We start from the raw sequence: 27442 nt of genomic DNA on the forward strand, positions 1-27442 counted from the left end.
ATTTTACTATCAATAGAGGACTTCTTTACAGAGAACGAATCTTTACAGAGAACATCAGCACTTTTAAAATAGCATTTGGAATATTGCGACACTTACCATCAACCACTAAAGCTAAAATCACCACACAAATGGTCAGTCTTGGCTCCATGATGTCCCCTGTCCCAACTGTGTGTGTGTAACCACAGGATCATTCATTTATAAGTCATTTGTCTCTGTCAGGTGGAGGTGGAGCACAGACTTGTATTCGTGATTGCCCAATATCAATACATTTTATGCAGGTCCATAATAAAAAGAGATTGAACAATATGAGTTCCCAGAAGCTCTCGCATAAAAACAGGAAGAGCGAGAACACTCGCCCTGTCCTGTGTGTGTGTGTGTGTGTGTGTGTGTGTGTGTGTGTGTGTGTGTGTGTGTGTGTGTGTGTGTGTGTGTGTGTGTGTGTGTTTACATATTCAATAAATGCTGTAAATCACGGTTGACTGACTTCCCTGTTTTGTCAGGAAGAATGGAAGAAGTCCAACCAGACAAACCCACCCAGCTCCATATAAATAAAACACAAGGATACTTACATCATCAATCATCAACATACATTTAATTTCACAGTTAACAATAGAGGAACTTCCAGAGCACTGCAAGCTGCTTTTAGTGTACATGTATAATAGGCCTACATTACACAGAAGTACTAGACGTAGTGTCAATAGTAATACAGTGTGTACAACTAGCTACTTCCTCCATGGTGAGGTCATCACTGTGCAATTCCATTCTGATATACTTGTAGAGTCACCTTCTATAAACTTCTCATTTTAAGTCATTTCCAAATAATTGTCTCCGCCAGGCCGAAAGGCGTGGCGGAGAGTATGTTTTACCCCCTGTCTGTCCGTCCGTCCGTCCGTCCGTCCGTCCGTGTGTGTGTGTGTGTGTGTGTGTGTGTGTGTGTGTGTGTGTGTGTGTGTGTGTGTGTGTCCTGTCCGTCCGTTAGCAGCTAATCTCCGGCACCGTTGGCCCGGTCGCTGCGATACTGTGCACACACACTCCCTGGATGCCAATTCACTCCACTCACAATTTTCACATGGGCCTGTTATAGCGCCACCAGGAGGCCGATTTGTGCAAAACTATTTTTTTTTACATTACCCCTGCAGATTTTATCCAAACGTCATGCAAATTGGTACACAGGATCTCTATAGTCTTGTGATCAACACGGATCTGTCCGATTTCCCATATTCCATCCTGATTGGCTAAGGTTGGCTTCCAAAGTTTGCAGGATTGGTCCGTTTTCAACAAAATGCCTCAAATTATGCACGCAGATTTCCGTGATATTTCACACGTTCATTCCCACTACGCTGAGGAAGAAATGCCACCCTTTTCACATTGGCCTTTTATAGCGCCACCAGCAGGTCTAATTTAGCAAAACACATTTTTGGAACAAAATGCCTCAAATCATGAATGCAGTGTCCGATTGCCGTGAAATGCCTAAGAATAAATGGCACCCTTTATACATTGGCTTATTATAGCGCCACCAGGAGGCCACAATAACGTACCTGACCTGGCGCAGACCTGTGCTCCGAGGAGCACTTTTTCTAGTTTAGATATGGACTAGTATGAACATATAAAAAGCACACTAACCCTACATACTAAAAAGTTGTCCCTTATCTGTTGCATTATCTTTATAAGTGATCTGTTTGTATCATATGTACACGTACACTAATAGTGGCTAATTTTCATCATGGTTTTGAAAATGAGTCAGGATTTTGGGGCGAGTGACACGGTCATCTGAAAAAATATAAACTGGGCTTAACCGATTAGAATCCTGGTGTGTGTGTTCAAATGTCAGACAGGATTGTTCTGCTACAATGAAACTAGACATCTGTGTCTTCATCCTGGTCGTCTCTTCGGTGTAGTGGTAGACTTCAGACTGGAACTTCTCCATGACTCCCATTTAACACCAAAAAAAAATCTCCAGCCAACATATACACTCCATTGGGATTTGAATGATCACAACTGTTGTACCAGTACGCCCCAATCCCTGTCTTATAGCACAATGTCCACTCCAGCCATCCTGGTCTCGGTCTGGAGTGGAGAATCTCTGTCCATTGTGAGGTTAGTGAGTCACCTGGGTGGAAAGAGTTAAAAAAGGGAAGGTAAGAGTATGACCACATCATCATCATCATCATCATCTTCACCAACTTCATCATCATCGACACACATCTTCATTACACCTAGTTACACTTTTAACCACATGAACCCTGGCATCCCCATTCTGAGCATGTCCGCTGGCGAACGCTGGTCGTTGTGTTATGTTGATGAATTGAATACATAGGACCACAATGGAAACAAGTCCCCAGGACTTGTTTCTGTTATCCTTTTAGCCCAAATGTACCCGAGCAGTTTGCTTTTCTGTCTAATAAAGTATTAAATCAATCAATCAAAGTCAATGATGTATAATGGCTCAAGAGGTTAAAATGCTCTATACAACATGTTTATTACACCACAAGTTAATCTTCCAAATAATCAATCAACTTTCAGAACATAATAATCGTGTGTGTGTGTGTGTGTGTGTGTGTGTGTGTGTGTGTGTGTGTGTGTGTGTGTGTGTGTGTGTGTGTGTGTGTGTGTGTGTGTGTGTGTGTGTGTGTGTGTGTGGATTTGAGCTACTGGTGATTGGCTTCATTAAGCAATGAGCTTTGATAGAATATGGTTTACATTTATGTATACAGGATATCACAGAAGGAGAGATAATGTATATGAGGTTTGAGGTATATAAATGTTTTGGGAGCTTTTTTTTATTCACCTAAAATCAAACGTAGCCTTCTGTTGTGTGATAACAGTTAATTAGATCACTTCTCCTACTTATCAAACATACATACAGTGAAATTAAAATACAGGCATCCGGCAGGACACTGAATTATTCTTACCATCCACCTCCCTCCATCAGTGTCCATGTCACAGTAGACCTCTACAGCAGTAACATCATCAACAGGATAGATGGTGTAGACCCCACTGGGAGCACTGCTGTCCAACTTGTAGATATCATTACAGTCAGTTGGCAGGGAACTTATTACCACCGGAGTCAGGAGACACAGCACAAACACTACTTCATATAGTGGCTACGATAAGAAGATTGGACCCGAAAAACAATGTATTTTTGCTGGTCTGCTGACAATGGCCGCAATTATCAATATTTTATAACTTTGTTATAACATAAATCATGCTATAACGTACAACAGCATACCAAATAGAATTATGTTATACATTGTATAACAATAAAATTAAGTTCACAGGCTTAGTGTAAACGCAGACTAAACACCACTTCAGGTCTGTTGGTCCAATGGCTTGATTGCTTAATCATCTGCCTTGCAACCACAGGGTCGCTGGTTTGAGTCCCACCTCATGCAGACTTCATTATAATTGCATTGCACACAACATGACTGTATCAATGAATACATGTGCAATTGTTAAAGATAACGTGAAATGCTAATTTGAGAGTAGTTATCTTCAATGTATGATGTACTTCATTCCCCCTTGTATTTTGTTTTGTTGGATTCTCCTTTGTCACTGACCAAGGCTGTGGATTGAATAGCTCGATCAGTAAATTCTTAGCCTCATGTTCCGAAGGTTTATGTTTTGACCAAAATTAGGTCTTCTTACTGCAAACTATTGAAACTAATAACATTGTAACACAAGGATGTAACACATTCCACTAATTGTATGATAATCTACTGATTCAGATTCTTAAAACATAGACTCAGTGTTTCATAAAACTAGACTCAGTGCAGTATGTTTAAAAGTGAACATTTAACTGCACGTCTTTTTTGATTACTTGGCTCGTGTACAGTAATTGCAACAGTAGATTTCACTGAAGTATTCTGCTTATTAATAGAATATTTCATGTTCACTCCCTCCTTTATTTTTTTCAGATGCAAATCAGTTATCTTCAGTGAGTGCATTGTTGTACAACCATACAAATCAATCAGGCATAATTTGATGTTTCTTAAAGCACACAGAATGTCATCTAATAATTTCTACTGTACATCTTTGTCACATCAATGTTTCTTTTACAAATGGTCAGTCTTGGCTCCATGATGTCCCCTGTCCCAACTGTGTGCGTAACCACAGGATCATTCATTTATAAGTGATTTGTCTCTGTCAGGTGGAGGTGGAGCACAGACTTGTAGGCTATTCGTGATTGCCCAATATCAATACATTTTATGCAGGTCCATAATAAAAAGAGATTGAACAATCTGAGTTTACTTTGTTTATGTATTTTCACTGCTGGTTGTCAGGATGCAATGTTACTCAGATAATAAGATATAATATATTATATTATTTATCATGGAATTGAATATGAAATTAGTTTTTTTGCCAAACTATTGTATATTGATTAAGCATATTAGGAAACGTGACTGATCTATTTGGAGTGTCTCACAAATGCACCTGCCATCTTTATATCTAGTGTGGTCATTGCATAGTTATTATCGTTTATCAAAAGTCAGGACTATTCATTATCCATTCTACAACGTTTTCAAGAGGATTGTTTTCTTTGTAAAACCACTTAAGTGCTATTAAATTGATACCAAATCCTACTAAACCCTTTTGAGCTTCCCACATTGTAGAAACACAGTCTCTTGTCTTTATATTCATGTTAATTGCAGAGTTTTGGTTACAGGAATATGCAAACTGCAATGCCGTTTGAGACACCAGTGATATATCACTTTCGTGAATCAATCACAACAGTCCCTTATATTGCTGATTTTTATGGGAACAGTTACAGAGAAAATGCAAGGGGTAAAATGAATAGAAGGAGCAGGGAAAATAGGGAGGGGGAGCAGGGACTGTATCCGGTGTTCTGGGAGGTCACAGAGGGTGTAGTGGACGCAGTCGTGGTCTGAAAAAAAAATATATTAGTTTAAATTCAAATATAAATATTATTTACAATTATTATTGGTTAAACATCAAAGGGCTGTTATATAATAAATATCATAAGCTGGAGGAATGAGCAACACTATCGAGTAAAAAAACAACAACATTCATGAATAGGCATTAAATAATCACAATGGGATTTTTTTTTTTTTTTTTTTATAAACTGATATTGCTTGAAAATGTACAAACTATTTTTTTAATACACGTTCTTCTGGAACATACAATTCTGTTTGTTGAATCAGTGCAAACAATATTATTTAAGAGATCTCAATCCTAAACTTTCGTTCCATTAAAGTGGAAATATTCCTTCCACTGTGTCATAGATTGGATTTTAAAATATCTGACTCAGTGGGAATATTTCCACCACTCAACTTCACTCCTGTATCTTGCCTGGTTCTTATGAGAACAGTTACATAGAAAATATATGGAAGGAGCAGGGAAAACTGATTGGATCTTCCACTGCTTACACTGATCAGTGGAAGATTGTAGTACACAAAGCCTGGCTGGTTTCTGGTGATGTGGGATTTGATCCAGCTCTCGTACCGGGACACTCTGGTATAACCGTCAGGCTGGTTAAATTGGTCACAACCTTCAGCCGACCCGAAGCCGAAAGCCGTAACTCCAGCCAGGATCCAGCGAGTACCCTGTTTGACCACCAACGGGCCTCCTTCATCTTTCTGTGAAAGAAGCACAAAACGAATGTTTGCTATGACTAAATATTCCATATGATTCAGTAAAAAATATATTTTCCATGTATTTACTACGACTGAGTTAGTTAAATGGCTAACTTCATACAGTGGTTCTCAACGTTTTCTGCATCAGGGCCCACTTGAAAATCTTGAAAGTGTTCACCCAACTGCATATTCAGAGCATGCCAACCTGATCAGGTGACCAGTCACATGCTCTCTTCTCCTGATCTGGGTGGATATTTAATCTTCTCTGCCTGCCTGTCATTCTGGCTTCTCTCCTGGCTGTGCTGCTGTTGCTGCCTCTCTGCTGTCTATTGCCTTGCCTCGCTGTCTGCTGCTGACCATCAAGTTTGCAATCCCACCGCCTCCCCCGGCATCCACCTGTAGGCTCTGTTTCTAGATTCCCCTTGGGAGTCTGAATTCATTCCCTGTAATTCTATTTGGCATGTAACATTAATTAAAACTAGACCATACCCGGTGAAGGGCGCAGACGAAAGTAGTTGCAAACTTGGGGTTATTGCGCATCCTGTGGTGCGGTTTCTCCCTCGCGCGTGTCCCGTCGTGCCGCCCCCCCTCCTCCCCCCGCGGGTCCCGTTGCGGAACCCCCTGCGGTCACCCCTCCCCACGGGCAACCCCCCCTTTGGCCTTGTTTTCATAGACCTTGCTGCTTGTTTCACGCGCGAAACCTGGCAACGTTATCTCCCATTGTTTGACACATAAACGCTAATAAGAAGCTGAGATTTGATGAAATTGAAAAACGGACTTCACAGTTAAGTTCAGATGGTAATGGTCAATGGCTGTGTGCAAAATCAGAGCAATTGCTCCAGCCACTGAGGAGAACCGGGTAGCTTCACCACTACAGACAGACAGACAGACAGACAGACAGAGGTTACTCAAATTATAGGAGGATGTTCATGCTTACACGGAATGAATAGATACAGAGCCCTGTCTGATGCCAAACTATGCGTCATATATCTATGCCCAATTATCCTCAATAAAAATGGATTCTAAAATCAATCTAGGAGTTGTCTGACTGAACTCTGTCTTTTGATCATATGGATAGCTATCTAGAGTTGTATGTTGTTTCAACAAAGTAACAGGGACACTATGCACGAGCATATTGTAATCTAATAGGGAGTTTAGCAGAAGTGCATCTTCAAATTTGGATAAGCATATCACATTGCACAACAATATACTTTGCGTTCATTTATCTTAAAAAGATCACTTAAATGAACACTTCAGTTAGCCAAACTGAAGAGGTACATCTGCCCCAGAGCCACATCAACGCTACTGTACGAGTGAACACATCACTGGTCAACTCTACAGATCTGTTAATGGATCATTCAATCCATGAACATGTGTTCTGTCTAAACGGTTAACTAATGACATTGGTCTTATATGACATACCCTACAGGCACCATTTCGTCCTCGACCAGCACACATCATGTTGTCAGTGATCAAGTCTCCGTAGGTATTTTTACATTCTTTATTGGACACAATGAGCACATCCGTTTGCTGCAGTATCTCCGGATCGGGTAGAGAAGCTGGAAGAGAAGGGATGTTTTTTCTGTATAAACAACAATACCTACACTTTATTACACACACACACACACACACACGCACAAACACACGCACACATATCTATTATACAGTATGTTTCATATTACAGTCACTGAACATGCTGAAGAAGTCTCACCTCCAGTGTTGATATCGCCCCAACCAGTAATCCAGGCCGTGCTGCCAGCACTAAAGACACTTCCGTCTCCTGCCAGACAGACAGGTCGGATGTAATTGGTAAATGTAACCGAGGAAGAGAGTTTTACCAAAACAATGTCGTTGTTTTTCAAAGTTCTGGTGCCATAGTTAGGGTGATTGATGATCAGGGCCACAGATCTGGACACCGCATTGGGATTGGAACCATGCAGAGTCTGTAGTCCAAGCCTTACTTCGTGAACGCTAAAGAAACTGAGTGTGGAGAGAGAGAGAGAGAGAGAGAGAGAGAGAGAGAGAGAGAGAGAGAGAGAGAGAGAGAGAGAGAGAGAGAGAGAGATATGTCAGTGGTTATAGGTGGAACATCTATAGCTTAACATCTATAGCTTATACTTAAAATGTATTACTACTTCAACGTGTACAATTAGATCATGTAAACATGAATCAACCTACGGTATTATGTAACATGTCTGATGCTAAACTGGCTTGAGGAACGGTCACAAAATGGTCAACTCCATGCCTCACTAGTCACACAAAAAAATCAATCAGTTCCACCAATCGCTGCTGTGTGCCATTCTTTAGCGTATCTACTTCTGTATTTGTTTGTTTCCATTTATCTATCTTATCTATCTAGCTAATGTATTTTAACTCTGGGCTTAGCAGTCAATATATGATCATTGTTTGTGACCTGCAGTGTGGCTAACAGGCTAATATAGACTGCTAAGATAATAATGACGAGTTACCCACATATTAATCTAAATTAAAATCAGTAAGGAAACAAGATATGACATAAAGTCATAATATCCCCGCTTGCGGCAGGTTTTTTTTGCCCCAATCTGCAGCACAAAATGTAAAAGTGGTCTTTGTGTGTGTGTGTGTGTGTGTGTGTGTGTGTGTGTGTGTGTGTGTGTGTGTGTGTGTGTGTGTGTGTGTGTGTGTGTGTGTGTGTTAACTAAAAGTGCAGTAGAACCTTTACCAGACCATAGTGAAGTCTGTGGGTTTCAGATACCACATAGCCTTTATAAAAGTGAAGCTCACAACGTGTCTTTTAATTTCATGCAAGTTTGCCCTTTTCACTACTGGCTTACATGAACAAAATACCCAAATGGGTCCATTTGGTTTCATTAATGTCTTTTCTAATTCAAGTATTCAATAAAAAAATGAAAAAGAGCAGAACTACAAGCACACAAGGCAGCGACGCGTTGTGAGCTTGTAGATCTGCTATTTTAATGAAGCATGAAACACGCTGATTTTAGCGTCAGTTTTGATGCTAAAAGCATCATCAATCTTGGAATGGTTTGCATCATTTTAATCACAAGGCCCGTACCTTTAAAATGGTATATAGATTGACAATGTAGGTGACACACACGCAAGTGTAAATGTGTTTGTTTGGGAAAAAAACGCTTGTTTCGGCGCTTGTTTTTCATTCACACACACACACGCACATGCACACGCACACACACACACACACACACAGTGTTGCCATGTATACTAATTTTAAGCGACCTCGTGTTCTGTAAAGTTGCTTGTAAATATTGGTAGTTGCTTTTTATTTTGTTGTGAGCTTGTAGATCGGCTATTTCCAAATAGTCTATTTTCAAAAAGCCGATGCATATAGGTTTAAAGTGCTCATGTAGCCTAATAGTCACTTAAATATTTGGGCTTGTTTTCATTGACCTGGTTGCTTATTTCTCTCTCAAAAATCTGGCAACCGTGTCTTTGTTTAGACCAACGAAGAAGAAAATGCGGAAGTGATGTTTTTTCCCCGTGTAAAAGACAGTATTATGTTGCGAAAATATAAAGACATTACAGCACCATAACATGGTTAATACATTTTATTTTGGGATGTACAATACATCCCAAAATGAAAATTATGGGTGTAATAACGCGGCTTGCGTCGAGAACTAATGGAGAGCGGACATGACCGCGTTTGGCTAAAAACTGTTAGTTAGTTGCTGTTACTATTAGCCAAAATCGGCTAGCGCTGGAAGGAATCCACTTCACATTAACACATTTATATCATATTTACATGCCGAGTTAAGCTCTGACATTTAAGTGATATGTAGCCTGATATTACCAGATTGCTATAGTGGGTTTAGAATATTTTAGACGATTTTTTTCATTTGCTCATTGCTCATTTCAGCTCTTCTGGAAAATCAGCCAGCCCGAGAAGACTGTCTTCATGGGCAGTCAGAGGCGTGTCTAGTCCCATAGCTTGGGAGGACGAGGCCGCCTGTTCAGAGTATGGGAAAGTATCCCATTGGCTTAAACGACAGCCAATCACGCAACAAAAGTGTCGAATACATGTCGGAAATATGTTGCGTTGTACTCAGTGTGAAAATAGACCCGCAGCTCTGCAAGCGGGTAAAAAAGGTTGACATGTAGATATTTTATTTTCCCAAATCCCCTTGGGAATGTTAGTGGGATAGTGAATATTCAAATTCAAACACGAATACTGTACTTTAAAGAATTGCATAATTGTCCTGGTGGCTCACATACCTAGCCCTGGTCCAGAGCGTTAGTGAGTTCTCTCTAACGCCCTGCCAGACCCTGGGCTCTGCGCTTGTACAAGGAATTCCACTGCCCTGCGAGGGCTCCAACAGTAGTGAAAGTAAACAAAATCATTTCACTACACACCTAAAGAAAGGTTGTTTTGTGTTGTTGAAAGTCTGTTCTCGGAGGTGGGAAGCCTCTCAGCACCCCACCTTCTCTGTAAAATACACTTTTTGGACAGAAAAGAAAATATTTCACCGGAAGGAAAAATCTGGTCAATTGAAACATTTGATTGACCAGATCTGTACAGGGCACTGTGAAGCAACCAAAAACATTTTTTCCTTCCGGTGAAATATTCTCTTTTCTGGTCTTTGTTTAGGTGTGTAGCGAAATGGTTTTGTTTATATTCACTACTGTTGGAGCCCTCGCAGGGCAGTGGAATTCCTTGTACAAGCGCAGAGCCAGGGTCTGGCAGGGCGTTAGAGAGAACTCACTAACGCTCTGGACCGGGGCTAACATGTACCTAGATCTGTGTAACATGTAATGCCTTCTCTTTTCCTGTAATTCTTTCCAAGGCAAATTCTGGAGTGTTAATTTCACTTGGAAAACGTACACATGTTTACTTAAATGAACAATGAGGAGTTCACAGTGTACAACATACAGTAGATGCAGAAATGCATTTTTAAAGGAATCACACAGCTAACATTATAAGCAGGGTTTATAGACTAAAGGAGTACAATCAGATCCAGAGGCAAATCTCACCCATTAATGCATAGAAAATTAGTCATGACCCAAATGTCATTAATGAGGGTTCCTCCACAGTGACGACCGCGGAGATCACGGAAATTGGCCATCCAGGGCCATGACCCTGCTACAGCATCAGAACCTCCCACGATCCTTGGGTTGAGTGGAGCCACGCCGCACACTGCATGGAAATGTAACAAGACAAACAGATTGTGCAAAACATGAAAAGTCATGCAAGACTCCATTCCAAGATGTTTTCACTTCTCTTACTTTTCTTCTCCATCAGGTTTTCACTTCACGTAAGCTTTTTTGCTTTGTTTTCAGTTATTGTGTCTTTCATCTATTTCTCACACATTTTTAATTTTCTGTTTGCACCGCTTTGCACTGTCTGTTATATGCTCTTCTCTTGTGCTGCAGTCAAACCACGGCCTGCAGACCACACTTTGCTCTCATATTTGATTTCAGCAGAGTAGTGATTTGTGGGATCATTTGCGAGTGTCCAGCAGAAATGCTCTAATCTTTCAGTTACACACTCAGGATTTACTGTGTGGTGCACATGTGAGACACAAAAAAAAGGAAATTGTTGTGAGGATGATATATGTTACAAAATACTCTTTAAAGCTCCTTCTGGTTTGCACTGTAATGACCTCCAGATAATTCAGATGACGATTTAGCACACAACAGTGTCCAAAACAGTGCATTTTTGTGTCACAGACTGATTTTTTTTTTTTTTTCCTGTTATATTTTGTTTCCAACATTTTGGTTTGAATTGTTATTATTTCAAAAGATTTGAAAAACAAATCCCCCCAAAAAATCCAAATTTCTCATACATTAAGAACAAATCCAAACATTTCTCAAAAGAATCTCATAAATAAATAACCCTATTCAAAGAAATTCCAAGAATTAGAAAAAGTGTTTAGAAGTAGTGAACATCTACAAACTCACTTGTAGAAATGTTATGTCTCCCCAGGACCCAAACAATTGAAATTAGACGATCTACAAGCTACAAACAATGCACCAACGCGTTGTTAGCTTGTAGATCGGCTATTCTCACTAGTTTGGGTTCTGGGGAGACATCACATTTCTCTTTTGGGTGTCGAGATAAAAGGTTTGGGAACCACTGAACAATTCCTTGATAAAGACACTGGTGTCTTCTTTCCAGTCCAGCTTTCTATATATGAACACCCGGGTAAAGAGGGGACCGCCTGAACCGCTCGTCCTTTATACAGGACGGGGATTTTTTCTTTGTAAAAATCAATAATGACCTTCTTAGCCTTGCCGCTATTAATATAAGAACAAGGTGAGCTTTCTTGCACTATGTGACAAAACTGGGGAGCGTACTCATGTTCCCTCAGCCTTATGTTCCCTCAGCCTTATATTCCCTCAGCCTTATGTTCCCTCAGCCTTATATTCCCTCAGCCTTATGTTCCCTCAGCCTTATATTCCCTCAGCCTTATGTTCCCTCAGCCTTATGTTCCCTCAGCCTTATATTCCCTCAACCTTATGTTCCCTCAGCCTTATATTCCCTCAGCCTTATGTTCCCTCAGCCTTATATTCCCTCAGCCTTATGTTCCCTCAGCCTTATGTTCCCTCAGCCCTATGTTTCCTCAGCCCTATGTTCCCTCAGCCTTATATTCCCCCATCCCAATCCTACAAAAGGAGTGTGACAATAGACATGGCATGTCACAAAAGGTTTATACATAAAGGTGCTCTAAGTTATATTTTCTTGCTAAAACAAAATGTAGTTTGTTAAAGGTTAAAACATTATTTACTAACCGGCGCAGTGCTATCTACAGTATACTCATTGTCCCATAATCTATTGAATACATATACATATATATATATATATATATATATATATATATATATATATATATATATATATATATATATATATATATATATATATATATATATATATATATATATATATATATTATTGTCCCCTCGATATGTTTTGTCTCTTTTATAAATAAGAACCGAAAATGAATTGGGGAAAAAAAGCTCTGTGTCACAGTCTATTCACAGTGTCTATTGAAATGACAACGAACACAGCCATAAAGGACACGATAAGGAAGCCATAAAGGTATCCTTTAGCCTTAGATAGACACAAACTTTCTGTGTAGGAGTGTCTTTACTTATAGTCATTTATTAAACAGCCAATAAAGCAATGTCAATAGACTTTAGTTCTCCTTTCTAGTTCACTGGTCAATTGTACATAATTCCCTTCTGTTACTGTGGGGGTTGAAGGTATACAGTTATAGTTAAAATTGAAATGACAAGATCTCAATAACATTGCTCTGGTTTAGCATTGCCTGGGTTTAGTGTTAACTACTTTCAGTGTGGCGTCCCTATTTTGGTCATCTCATTATAGGCGAACATTTAAAAAAAATACAACTTAGTTCTAATAAAGCAGTGCTTAATTTAATTGTATGAGTCTATTGTACCTAGTGGGCTATACATGGTCATACATGTAACATACAGTACAGTTGGATTTTTAAACTATTTTGTTACATAATAAGCATCTACATGTAGCTATTATACTTGTATGTCAAATATGGTCTGAAGAATCAATAGAGAATTCTGGAAATTTGAATCTGGAAAGAATGGAATTTTGAAATGGAAAATGTGTAGAAACCCCGATTATAAGTGTCACTGACGGCCGAGATTTCTGACTAATAACATTAATAGTTGATGGGAGTGGGACACTTTTTAAACATTTAAATATTTACTCATTATAACTTTCTGTAAGGTATTAACACATTTATTGCCAGGTATTAATTAATTAATTAATCCGCCACTGCCAGCGGTTTGCCTTATTTTGAGACCTTTTGACGATCCACAACCCACACTATGCCAAACACACAGCGACTTGTGTGTTCTCCGTAGACCCGCTGACAGACATTTACAGACATTCGCATATTTTCAGTTTTCGGACACTGTTGGTCCGGCCAACTTGCCACTTGCACGATACACACCGGATCAAATGGGACACACACAAATATGCCCGGGACACACAGACAGACTGACCTTTGGGGTGACACCCCGAGTGGAAGTAGGGCAGCCCCCCCTTCTTCAGGGGACCCCAACAGGTGACACCAACAGCACATTATGGCAGGGCTATCTGTGATGCTGAGGGAACATACGGTAGGGCTGAGGGAATATAGGGTTGAGGGAACATAGGGCTGAGGGAACATAGGGTCTAAATTGATATGGGGGAACATAGGGCTGAGGGAACATAGGCATGACCCCACAAAACTGTTCACTGCACAGATTAAGGTGGGCATCACTCACTCCTTTCCTGTATGTAAATTGTGTAAATGCTGTCCTATGCCTCCATCTACAATTCCTGAGTTAAAACACTGTGAGCCACACTATCAATAACTTTATTGTTCTCACTATAAACGCACTGCCTAAACTTTGATCAGACATCATCATTTTGTTATCTTATTGATAATAAATACACATTGAAAACACTTTTTTCCCCCTTTGTGTAGTTTTCAACATACTAATTATTCATTACAAAATGGAAACCGTGTACTTCAGTTATGTAGTCTGTGGGTTGGATATACATACACCTCACAGTGAATGTGTACAGTACTTCACCATACACCAGGAATACATTTGTATTTGACAGTGGGTTATAATCATTCAACAAGATGCAGAACTTCAATTGGGAATTTCAATGTAAAATCTTTCTTTTCTTTTCTTTTCTTTTCTTTTCTTTTCTTTTCTTTTCTTTTCTTTTCTTTTCTTTTCTTTTCCAATGTGGGATTGTTTCATCCTACACTGTCATAATTATTTTTAAGAAAAAGGAGAATGAATGAATGAAAGTATAACTCACCATCCAACTGTGCTCTGCCACCTGAGAAGTTGCAAGAATTACTTTTAGTGTGGTGACACAGAAACCTCTCCTGAAAGTTATTACCAACAAAAATACATGCATTAGCCTATAGGACATGACCTGTGCTGCATGCTCGTAATGATGACAGGCTTTGTTTTGTTTTAAAAACATCTGGCAAGTGACAGAATCCTCCGCCTCCACCTTTGTGTTGAACTCACACCCTCTGTCATCACATTCACTAATCACTATCAGGTATGGCTGGGATAAAGAAGTCCCTAAATAATAATACCAATGTTACCTGATTAACACATTAAAACCAGGAAAGAATCCGTGTCATTTTAGCTTTTAGCTATAGAGAGAGAGACGTACGTTTTTCAGAAATCTCTTAGGATTTACAAGGCATATCGTTGTTGTCGGGCAGAAACCTCTTTGCTCCATATTTAACTTTCTGTGTTTTTTTGTAAATTAACGCCCTACTTGATCATACTACAGCGTCACGCAAAAGCATTAAAAGCAGCAGATCTACAAGATCATAGAGCTTGTAGATCTGCTGCTTTTGCTGTTTGGAATTTGCTGTTGGAATTTGAATCCTGAAAAGAAACAGTTTTGGACAGAAGTTTCCACTTGACAAAGACGATATGTAGAATCGGCCTGATTCTATTAGTATTAGAATGTAGTAGAATGTAATATTTGCCTCATTCTAGATAGGCAGATTCACACATAACCTGCTCTGTACAAACTTCCAATCTGGTTGTTACATTAGTTACGTTAGATACATCACTTTATTTAAGTTACTTACAGTAAGTACATACTTACAGATGTATATATATTTTTAAATATAGCATTTGGAATATTGTGACACTTACCATCAACAACCAAAGCTAAAATCACCACACAAATGGTCAGTCTTGACTCCATGATGTCCCCTGTCTGTGTCTCAACTCAACTGTGTGTGTAGCCTGCACAGGAGCATTCATTAATAGCTACAGGAGTCCTCTGAAGTGGAGGCGGGACACTGTCCTTGCAAAACCTCTCTTCCCTTCTTGCTTCATTTAGACATTGTTTCGTCTACTTTTCATTTCTCACTATACATTTGCCTCTTTGGAGCATATTTAATTTTCTTTCAACATTATTTCGACTCAGTAGTGACCACACCGGAAGGGGAAACCGCTTAGCACACGTCATTTTTTTTATCATGTCCGTCATTTTCGTGCCAAAACATTATTACCCACTTTATCGTCTTAACGTCTACTCTGCGTGACCTAACGTGAGGTTGCCAGATTCTGCGAGAGAAATCTATGAAAAGAAGCCCAAGAAATATATCTGTTTGCCCTTATAACACATACTATGAATTGAATACCAAGGACCTCAATGGAAACAACACCGCAAGGGCTTTTTGGACGGACCTTTTAGACAAAGTGTTTTCAATGTAATTGTGATGTTTTACATTTTTTGCCTAATAAAATATTCATATTCATATTTGACAATAGCCGATCTACAAGCTCACAACGCCTAAGCAACTGCACTTTAAGTTATTAACCACGTTATGGTTTTACAATGACTCGGTTCAGAACGTGAGATTTCAAGCTCACAAAGCGTTGCGATAAGCAACATGCACTTCAAATGATTAACCACCTTATAGTCCTATAATGACTCTGTTTAGCAACAACATAAGACCTACCGCATTATATATCTCATCTTATAATAATATTCTTAGTGATCATATACATATAATGCAGCATATATTTCATTAATATTATGATCATGATAAAATAATAATAATCCTAAAAAACAACATGAAAAATAACTTGTGATACTATCATGGATCGTGATTCTGCCTCACACAAATCGTGATGTGATATTTTGGCATCAGCATGCCCATATATGGGCAAATTGGCATATACTCATGACATCAGGGATCTGACAAATAAGTACTGACAAATACAGAGATCTTCATAATGGCCATAAAAGGGACAAGGACTGACAGACACACACATCTCCATATATGCCCATATCTGTCACATCGGCAGTGGCACGTAGGTGTTAAACTCCAGAGGTTCGGGCCGCTACTATGCTATTTTAACACTTATAGCCTTATTAACAAATAATAAGGTAAATAAACCTCTAAAAAGTGCCTTATTAACTGTTAATTCATGCTTATTCGGGTCTAATAATATGATCATAAGTGTATTAACAATGCCATTATAAAAAAATAACTAGTGGCAAGTACAGTACTGTATGAGAGAGCATTTGAAAACATGTATGCTTACAGACTATAGCCCCTATTCTGTTTCTAAAGTATAACATTTAGAATTTCTCAAAATTGATCTTACATGCTGTGTTTTTCCTGCCGTTGCTGAATCGCGTATACATAGCATCACACATAATCTAAAACTTGTTTGAACATTCATGCAGTCATGTAATTATGAGAAAAATCGTTTCTGCATAATGAAACCTGGCCTTGGATCAAGACTGTCATACATTTATTTTATCGATTATGACAATTGACAATCTGACGGCCTTCCTTGGACACTTACCCAAATAGTGTTTGGAGTTCCGTGTTTAAGGCCTCCATAAATAATATAAAGTGCTCACCCGGTAAGCACTTTATATTATTATTATCATATTACCCCTAGAGTAACAGAAGATATGTTCATGTACAATTCACCAGTGAACTAGAAACAAGTAAAGTCCATTGATTTTGCTTTATTGGCTGTTAGATTAGGTCAATCATATCAACACAGTTTAATAAATAACTATAAATAAAGTCACTCGTACACAGAAAGTTGTTTGTGTGTATCTAAGGCTAAAGGATACCTTTAAGGCTTCCTTAACGTTTGTATTTTGTGGGTATAGATGTTTGACAGTGGAAAAAAACATACAGTCATATAGTAATTTATCAAACAGTGTTGATATGATTTACCTAATCTAACAGCCAATAAAGCAAAGACAATAGACTTTAGTTCTCCTTTCTAGTGTTAATACAATAGAACTTATACAATTGGAGTGATTGTATTTGGTCTGTTATTTCTCCTTAGAGCAAGCAGGCAGGTACTATTACAGTAGCTCAGTGGTAAACATTTCAGCACTTGCCCTGGAGGCCCAGGTTCAATTCCCGGTTAGAACAGGAAAGTTACATAGTGCAGCTTTAACTTCATTCAGACCTGCTCCCACCCTCAAAGATAAATGTATCCAGTTATGTTCCTCCTGACAATAAGGAGACGCAGCTTAAAAGTCCTTCAGACCTTTAGAAAAGCAAAACATATGCACGTATGCTCTTTTTGGATTACAGCTCGGCTTTCAACACAATTAAGCCTATGAAGCTAACTGTGAAACTGGCAAACCTCGGTGTACCTACACCCACCTGCAACTGGATATTGGACTTTCTGATAGATAGGCCACAGGTGGTGAGGATGGGAAATAAGACCTCAGCCCAGCTCACGGTTAGTACTGGAACTCCTCAGGGCTGCTGCCTAAGTCCCAAACTCTACTCCTTGTACACACATGACTGCGTTTCCACCCATAAGAGTAACATCATAATAAAATATGCCGATGACACAACCATCCTGGGCCTTATTAGAGGAGGAAACGAGTCAGGGTACAGGGAACAGGTGAACAACATCATCAGCTACGGAGAGGACAATGACCTCGTCCTCAATGTGGACAAAACGAAGGAAGTAATTCTGGATTTTAGGAGGGGACCTCCCACACTGCGACTCCTCACCATCAAGGGGACAGAGGTGGAGCAGGCAGACAGCTTTAAGTTTCTCGGCCTTCATGTGTCAAAAAATCTGACCTGGACGGAAAACACTGTTGCTACAGTGACAAAAGCCCAGCAGCGGCTGTACTTCATTAGGATGCTGAAGAAGGCCGGACTCGGTCAGACTCGTTGAAAGCATCCTCACCAGCGGTATCACGGTGTGGTATGGAAACACTACCCAAGCTGAGAGGAAATCGCTCCGAGTCATCAAAGCTGCAGAGAGGATTATTGGAGTAGATCTCTCTGCCATGGACACAATCTACACACAGCGCTGTAGGAGGAGAGCCCAGAGCATCCTTGAGGATCAACATCATCTTGCTCACCCTCTGTTTGTGTGGAGAGACTCAGGACACAACCTGAGACACCACAGACCAGAGAGCACCTCCACCCACACAACAGCTTTTTTCCTGCCACTGTGCGCTTAGTAGACGAGGATATTAGGGACGGTAGTCAATATGACAGATGAACTGCATCCGAGCAGATGAACTAAATTAGGACAGATCGTGATAAGATGAATTGCACCACTATTTGCACTGTTTTTTTTTTAGACTATGACGGGCTTATTTATTATATTTGATATTTGTCTTTAGTGAATGTGGTAGGATATTATGTAGGATTGTAGGATGTACTGTATGTTTTCTCTGTACTTTCTGTCTTCTTTTTTAAAATGCTGACCCTGGGAGCTGAGCTCCAAAATTTCCTATGCACTTGTGCAAATGGCAAATAAAGTCTATTCTATTCTATTTAGTTCCACTCCATGACAATGATTGGCTGATTTGTGTTCAAAGCCGCTGCTCTATAAACACCTGGGACTGGGTGGCATTGTGCCAAACAAATTGCGCGCGTGTGTGTGTGTGTGTGTGTGTGTGTGTGTGTGTGTGTGTGTGTGTGTGTGTGTGTGTGTGTGTGTGTGTGTGTGTGTGTGTGTGTGTGTGTGTGTGTGTGTGTGTGTGTGTGTGTGTGTGTGTGTGATTAACAACTGTTAATCATCTTGTTTCCCGCTCACAGGCAGAATATAGAACAGCTATCTGGTACAGTAAAACATGTGCAACAGGCAGCACACTGATAAGACGCAACGTCCCACGATGAAAGGAAAATGTCCTTGACAGTATAATAGACACATTTAAAGGGAATATGCCAGGAATACTGTACATTATGTGGTATGTACGGTATGCAGGCCGTATAAATGATGGTATACGTTGCTCAGCCCTGCACCAATAAAAGTTACTGGATTGGTTTAAAGATGGGGAATTCAGAATCTCAACAAAAGACATTGGTGTCTACATGACAAGAAAGCAGTGGTGGAAAAAGTACTCACGTATTTTGCTTAAGTAAAAGTATCAATACTGCAATGCAGAAGTACTCTGTTGCAAGTAAAAGTCCTAAATATAAAAAATGCAGTTGATTAAAAGTACAAAATTATTGGTATAAAAATATACTTAAAGCACCAAAAGTAAAATGACAAAAATGTTTGAAAATAGCAGATCTACAAGCTCACAACGCGTCACGATGCGAAGTGTTGTGAGCTTGTAGATCGTCTTTAAGGCTTTTCAAATAGCAGGTATAAAATAGAGCTAAAGGGGTTAATGTATGTTTTATTATGTAACCCACCATCTGCAATTTTACTTTACTCAGCATAAACCAGTCACAACAGTCCTGTATGTTGTCAGATTCTTATGAGAACAGTTACAGACAAAATACAAGGTGTAAAATAGATAGAAGGAGCAGGGAAAATAGATTGGATCTTCCACTGATCACATTGCTGGAGTTGTACACAAAGCCTGGCTGGTTGCTGGTGATGTGTTTTTTGATCCAACTCTGATACCGGGACACTCTGCTATAACCATCAGCTATGTTAGGTTTGGCACAACCTTGTTTCGATATGAAGGTATTAACTCCAGCCTGGATCCAACGTTTACCCTGTTTGACCACCAGTGGGCCTCCATCTCCCTGTGCAAGAAAGACAAAATAGATGTTTGTCTGCTGCCCACTAGTTCTGCTGTGAAGAGAGTATGTCTGCTACTGAAGCACGATGGAAGGCTACAATGTAAAGGTTGAACGAGATGCTAAGCCTGAAACACGCTCAACCTATAGTTATTCTGTAGTACGGCAAAAAAAAGAACATATCTACAAGCGTACACCACATGACGCAGTGTAAGCTTGTAGACGTATTGATGCGTGAAAACGTGTTGTGTCTAAAGGATGAATGAATGACACATACATTGCAGGCGCCCTTTCCTCCTCCACCAGCACACATGATGTTGTCAGTGATTAATCTTCCATAGATGCTTTTACATTTATTTTTGGACACAACGGGCACAGCCACCTCCTGCAGCCTTTTTGGATAGGGCAGAGGAGCTGGAAGAGAAGAAATGTTTTTGTTTTGTTTTACTGTATAAGTGAAAGGTTGCTCTATAACTCCACATGAGTTCAAAACAAATGTGTAATATTCACATCATAACACTCTTACAATATTGCTTCAATGGAGATTAAACTAACATACTGGGTTTTTTGCTGAAAATACATTTTAGTCTGGGGACTATCACCATCTGCATAACTGTTTAGTGGGCGTGTGAAGATCTCGATATTAATTCCTTTGGGACAAAATTACTAGGAAATATCACCCCAGATTATGGCTGGAGATTACCAGACCAGTAGAGTGCACCATTGAGCCACATATAAGGCAAGAAAGATAGCTTGAACATAATAACATATACTTGAATGTAACTGGTACAATTATGACTAGGAATGTTGTGTTTCAGCATAGACTATTTATATCAATTAACAAAAAATAATGTAACATTTTTGGTGTGTTGTTCCCCATTAAGAACAACTTGCAACCAAAATTTGGGTTCCATCCCAAGAGAAAGAAACTCTGGCACAGATTGTTTAGCAACAGATTATGTTTGATATTACAGTCACTCAGTGGTAACTAAGTACTGTACTTAAGTACAAGTTTGAGGTATTTGTACTTTACTTCCAATTTCCAATACTTTTACTTCTACTCCACTACATCTCAGAGGCAAATATTGTATTTTTACTCCACTTCAATTATTTGAAAACTTTAGTTACTAGTTACTTTGCAGATATAAATTATGATATTATTAAATACATTAACCACTTTAGCCCTATTTTATACCGAGGCTATTTGAGAATAGCCAATCTAGAGGCTCACAACGCGTCGCGATGTGACGCGTTGTGAGCTTGCAGATCTGCTATTTTCAAACATTTTAGTACTTTTACTTTTGGTACTTTAAGTACATTTTTATGCCAATACTTGTGTACTTTTACTCAAGACATTTTTAATTCTGGACTTTTACTTGTAACAGAGTATTTCTATATTGCAGTATTGGTACTTTTACTAAAGCAAAGAATTTGAGTGCTTTTTCCACCACTGCAGTCACTGAACGTGCTGAAGAAGTCTCACCTCCAGTGTTGATATTGCCCCAGCCAGTAATCCAGGCCGTGCTGCCAGCACTAAAGACACTTCTGTCTGCGGCCAGACAGACAGGTCGGCTGTTATTGGTCAATTTAACCGAAGAAGAGAGTTTTAACAAAGCAATGTCATTGTCAAAAGTTTTGCTGTTAAAGTCAGAGTGTTTGACGATCTGGGACACAGATCTGGACACCTCATTGGGATTGTAACCCTGCTGGGTCAGTCGTCCAAGGTACACTGTGACACTACTGGTGCTGAAACTGTGTGTGTGGAGAGGGAGAGGGAGAGAGAGAGAGAGAGAGAGAGAGAGAGAGAGAGAGAGAGAGAGAGAGAGAGAGAGAGAGAGTTGGTATTACTGGAACATTCATACTAAAAAAATATAATAATGTATTACTACTTCAAAGGGTATAATTAGAGACAATGTTAACAGTTAATTTAACATTTCCGATTGCTAAACTGGCTTGAGGAACGGTCAAGGAAATGCCATCACTAAGTACTTGTGAATCAAACACTTTCCACACACCAGTGTACTGCAGGAGCAAGCAGAGGCTTTCTGTATGGACTGTTAAACATTTTTGAAATCATAGAGAGAGAGAGAGAGAGAGAAATAGAGAGAGAGAGAGCAGCTGATTTTGTAACTTTTACAAATTTAAGATGTTTAGCATATGTGCTACGTACAGGCAATGATATGTAGTGCTAGTTATGGTCTCAAGTCTGCACAGTTTGGGTGCGGAATCCCTGTATTGGACTAGTTCTTTCCACAGTAAAAATTCAGAGTGTTATTTTACTCAATGCACAAATGTAGGTTTTACTGTGCACACCATTGTTGCATTTTTAAAGGAATTACACATCACAAATTATAAGCAGTAAAGGAGTACAATATGATCCAGAGCCAATCTCACGCATTAACGCATGAAGCAGAAGTCAGGATCCACACGTTGTTAATGAGGGATCCTCCACAGAGAAAGGACCGTCCAGAGTGCACAGAGGCCATCCAGGGCCATGATCCTGCAGCTGCATCAGAACCTCCCACGATCCTCGTGTTGAGTGGAGCCACGCCGCACACTGCAGGGAATATGTAACAAGACAAACAAATCAACGAATCATGTAAAACATGTCAAATCATGAAAGGCTCCATTCCAAAACATTTCCATTTACTGTATGATCACTTCTCTTGCTTTTCTTCTCTTTCAGGTTTTCACATCATCCACTCTGCTGTTTCCTCGCTTTGCTATCAGTTCTCATGTTTCTTGCTATCACCGTCGTGCTCTTTCAAAACCACGGCCTGCACACCCTGCTTTGCTCATACTGATTTCAGTTGAGATGTGAATTGTAGGATTTGTTGTGAATCTTCCTACACAAATGCTCTATCTTGCAATTGTACACACACTCAGGATTTGAAGGAACAAAGGTTCCACCCACCTCCTTGTCTGAGACAACAGGTCCCTCCTGTCTGCACTGCAGGAGTAGTGGGATTTCCCTTTCAGGAGCTTTGGGCAGCGTTCCAAAGGCTCCTGGGAACCAACTCCAGAGGCTGTGCCTTTTAGGTCAGGGACGTGACTGGGGCATGTATGGAACATGCATGTCACTTGATGTGTGAGGAGGACACCGGAACACACGGAGGAAACCATTGTTTCCATTGTGGTCCATTGAGCTCAATTCATCATCATGAATCTTCTCTTCATCATGCAGTGGATTAAATGGCTGCTTGCCTCATGAGTAGCCTTGTGTCATTCTCTTTCTCTCAAAAGTGTCTTTGCTCTCAACTTTTGGTTAGACCTACGTCTTACGTCTTGGACTGCTCAGTGAAGAAAAATCTGAGCGATCACATACACCTATGTCACATAGTGTGCCAGTACTGGTGTGTCTAAAATATTTATCATTCCCCATATTCATAGAATATAGCTGTGGAGAGAACGTCTTGATACGATAGAGAACTCCAATGTGTTACATGTGTGATGGCTGACTCAGCAGCCACACATATAGAGACAATAATGTATGGTAACTCTTCTTTTTGCTTTATACATTTAGTGTTTATTTTCAGTTGTCCATTATTAACCAGTTGAAATTACATAATTTATTGTTTAGTTTTTCTATGAGTTTATTTGCATTTGATTTGACTGAGTTTCTTTGAGTTACCAGTTCTGTGGGAGGTGCTGACTAACATACATGGGCATGATGAGCTGGCCAAAGCAATGGGGATCAGCTGCTCCAGATCTACAGCTAATTGGAGAAATTGGACTGCACCACAGTCCCTCTGTACCATGGGGTGGGGCAGGGGTTTTGAGCATAGACATATAAAGGTAGACGCCTCCTCTGGCTCTGAGGCGTCTGTATCTCGGGCACGCACCAGCTTCCGCCCTCAGTCGCGTGCGTCACAGAAGGGGACGTTCGGTAGGCCAATCAGAGGCCTACTGAACGCCCCCTTCTGTGACACACACGAATAGGGAAAAACTTCCTTGGACCAGGGGCGGAAGCAATACAAGGGTATTGCGATACAGGTCGCTCCAATGAACTGCAGAGGCCAATGAGGTATCTAGGTTTCTATATCTATGGTTTTGAGTGTGTGTTTCAATTGTAGTCTTTGTTTTTTCCCCCTTTTGTATTAACAGTGGTCTGACCCGTCCCTATATATGTCCACCTCCTGTGTCATTCTGGTTAGTTCAGTTTTCAGTTCAGTTATGTTTTCCAGTCCTGTTTTTCTGTTTAGTTATTTAGTTCAATTTCTTTTGTGTTGAGCACATTTGTTTTTGTTATCTATTTTTCTGCAACAACAAACAAAAAGAAAAGAAAGAAAGAAAAAAAGAGAACAATATTTTAAAAAACAACAAAGTTTTCCCTGTCTCTCCTTCCGACCAACTCGGTCCCTGACAGTTACAATGGGAAGTTCCAATGTTATTGCGACCGTAGGTCGCATTTACTATAGAAACCTGCTCCAGGTGTCCGTCCGTCCCTCCGTCACACACGTCCCGTCACACTTTTGCCTCCGTCACACACGTCCCGTCACACTTTTGCCCTGCTCATATCTCCGCACCCGTTGCCCCGATCCATGCCAGATTTTGCACACACACTCCTTACCTGCCAAACTACACCCTCCAAGGACCCCCGGACCTCCAGGGACCCCCAGCTGCCTCGGGGACCCCCAAGTGTAAAAAATGAGCACATGTGGACAAATTACCAAATGACCACCCCAACGGGGCTGCTCACGGGGCATTCCCGGGGACCACCCACTCCTGGTGCTCCAGAACGGATGCAAAAGTGGTGGCGCCCCCAGTGGAGGACCCCCTGCCACTGCAGCTCACATAAAATGCCGTAACTCGGGCTAGGAGCGTCCGGGAGAGCCGCGGCCGGTACCTATTCGTCCGCCAAGGCAACGCGGACACCCCACCCCTAATTTCTCACATGGCCCTCTTCTAGCGCCACCTTCAGGCCGCTTTTCACAACACATGTTTGCCCACTACTCCTACAGTTTTGCCCCTAAAAACACGCAAATTGCTACACACTACACAGTATGTGTACACTCATGTCATCAACATGCCTGCCACCACATTTCTTACACCACCAAACAAAACTATACATTGCCCACACAACTAGGAACCAATCGCCGTTACAGCCCTCTTCTGTATACATGTGACCTACGGTCGCTTATCTCCCGATTAGGGAGTCTTACTGGTTTATTTCCTATGGACACCTGCAGGCCCGGATTAATGCACGGTTCACAGCGCTGTAGCCCGTGGCATCAAGCTCCGGGGGAGTGCACAAAACCCCTGACAGCGCCAAACAACTACGCCCTCCCCCCACCCCCTCCATCCCATGACAGCCTCGTGCCTCGGTACCTGTCACTCAAAACTCTCACCTGATGTCCTGCTCATATATCTGCTTCTAAGCTCAGCTGTATGCATGATCATCATACGGACGCTCTACATCATAAGTGAGGACGACACACAAAATATGTCAACACGTAATGAGGTTTTAGCGTGAAACCTTGTCATTGCTCTGGGCACCAAAAACGTAATGCATACAATCCGTGTACACATGTAAGACACACTGATGTCTTTCTAGTACACCGTCATGATTATTTTAACAAAATGAAAATCAAATCATTTTTAAGTAATGGAAGCAGAACTCACCATCCAACTGTGCTTTACCACCTGAGAAGTTGTAAAAATGACTGTTAGTATGGTGACACAGAAAGTGTACAAATGGAATTAAATTCCCCGTAACAACTGAGGATGTAACAATGTACCAACAAAAATGCATGGGACTTGACCTGCCATGCATGTTATGACATGTTTCCTGAACACATTATATTCCAAATCGACAAGTCCAAGTGACAAATCAAAAAGGGTTTGCACTCCACCATTGGTGTAACACTTGTTCCGTCACCCCTGTCATCACTGTCACTATTACCATCAGTTAAGACAGAAGTCCCAATTAATATTGCCAAGATTATATGCGATTATATTTGTACGGTAGTTAATTGTCTCATTTTACTATCAATAGAGGACTTATTTACAGAGAACTAATCTTTACAGAGAACATTAGCACTTTTAAAATAGCATTTGGAATATTGCAACACTTACCATCAAACACTAAAGCTAAAATCACCACACAAATGGTCAGTCTTGACTCCATGATGTCCCCTGCCCCAACTGTGTGTAACCACAGGATCATTCATTTATAAGTGATTTGTCTCTGTCAGGTGGAGGTGGAGCACAGACTTGTATTTGTGATCGCCCAATATCAATACATTTTATGCAGGTCCGTAATAAAAAAGAGATTGAACAAATAAGTCTAATCTGAGTTCCCAGAAGCTCTCGTATAAAAACAGGAAGGGCGAGAACACTCACACTCTCACACACGCACAAACACACAGCAGTATTCTGATACAGCGTGCGTGCGTTCAATAGAAGTATTCTATGTCATAGGCATACATTTGGCAAAAATAGACGATCTACATGCAGTACAAGTTCACAAAGCATTGCATTGTGACGTGTTGTGAGCATTACATCAGGCCGTTTCGGCAAAGAGATTGGGGCCCTATCTTGCGCGGCGCCTCATCCCTTATGACTAATCTTATTAGGCATTTTCTTATTACTTTGAAAACATTTGAAAATAGTGAAAATAGCTGATCTACTAACTCACAACGTGTCAATGTAGATCAGCCATTTTGACTAATAAAAAATAAAAAAAAAGCCCTATAAGATTAGGCATAAGGGATAAGGCTTCGCGCAAGACAGGGTGTAGAGGGGGAAAAGGAGAGGGCCTAGGATAGAGCAATGGAGGACCCTGGTTAACGAAGTACGTACAGTAAAGTATAGTGGTTCAAACTTCTAGCTTGTTCTGCCTAACAATATACTGCTTTCAGTAACACAACACAACACTCCGCCAGGTCAGTTAGGTTATTATGGCCTCCTGGTGGCGCTATAATAGGCCAATGTGAAAAGGGTGCCTGCAATACTTTGGAGCCTATTGTATGCCAAACTTCTTCAGTGTCCTGAGAAAGTTGAGTCATTCTTGTGCCTTTTTCACCACCTGTTCAGTGTGTACATGTCACAGACTTTGCCTGCGACATGTACAGGCAAAGTCTGTACATGTCACAGACTTTGCCTGTACAGAATGAGAAAAATGTCCTGGGGACTTGTCTCCATTGTGGTCCTATGTATTCAATTCATAAATATAGCATAAAATATAACATGACCAGGGTTCCCCAGCGGTCTATACCCTTTTTTCCCTCTACACCAAATATCATTGCTGAAAATAGCCAATCTACAAGCTCACAACGCCTTGCAATTCGTATATTGTATATATTATACATATTGACATGCCCAGAATAGGGATGCCAGGGT

General features: G+C 40.4%; 1 protein-coding gene across 1 annotated transcript in view; it reads right to left on the reverse strand.

Annotated features, from left to right (window-relative positions):
- LOC311054600 (coagulation factor XI-like) overlaps positions 1 to 26239 on the reverse strand; it is a gene marked incomplete at its 3' end in the record, with an annotated part of 264875 nt that extends 238636 nt beyond the window's left edge. The window contains exons 1-2 of the mRNA XM_084070607.1: positions 26177 to 26239; positions 14398 to 14418 (exon numbers count right to left, since the gene is read on the reverse strand). Of these exons, the coding sequence (XP_083926733.1) occupies positions 14398 to 14418; positions 26177 to 26228 (73 nt within the window). The 5' untranslated portion in view covers positions 26229 to 26239. The remainder of the gene's footprint in view (positions 1 to 14397; positions 14419 to 26176) is intronic.
- Positions 26240 to 27442: the final 1203 nt, after the last annotated feature.

This window comes from Gymnoscopelus microlampas (assembly GCF_963454915.1).
Source record: "Gymnoscopelus microlampas genome assembly, chromosome: 11".
Lineage (NCBI taxonomy): Eukaryota > Metazoa > Chordata > Actinopteri > Myctophiformes > Myctophidae > Gymnoscopelus > Gymnoscopelus microlampas.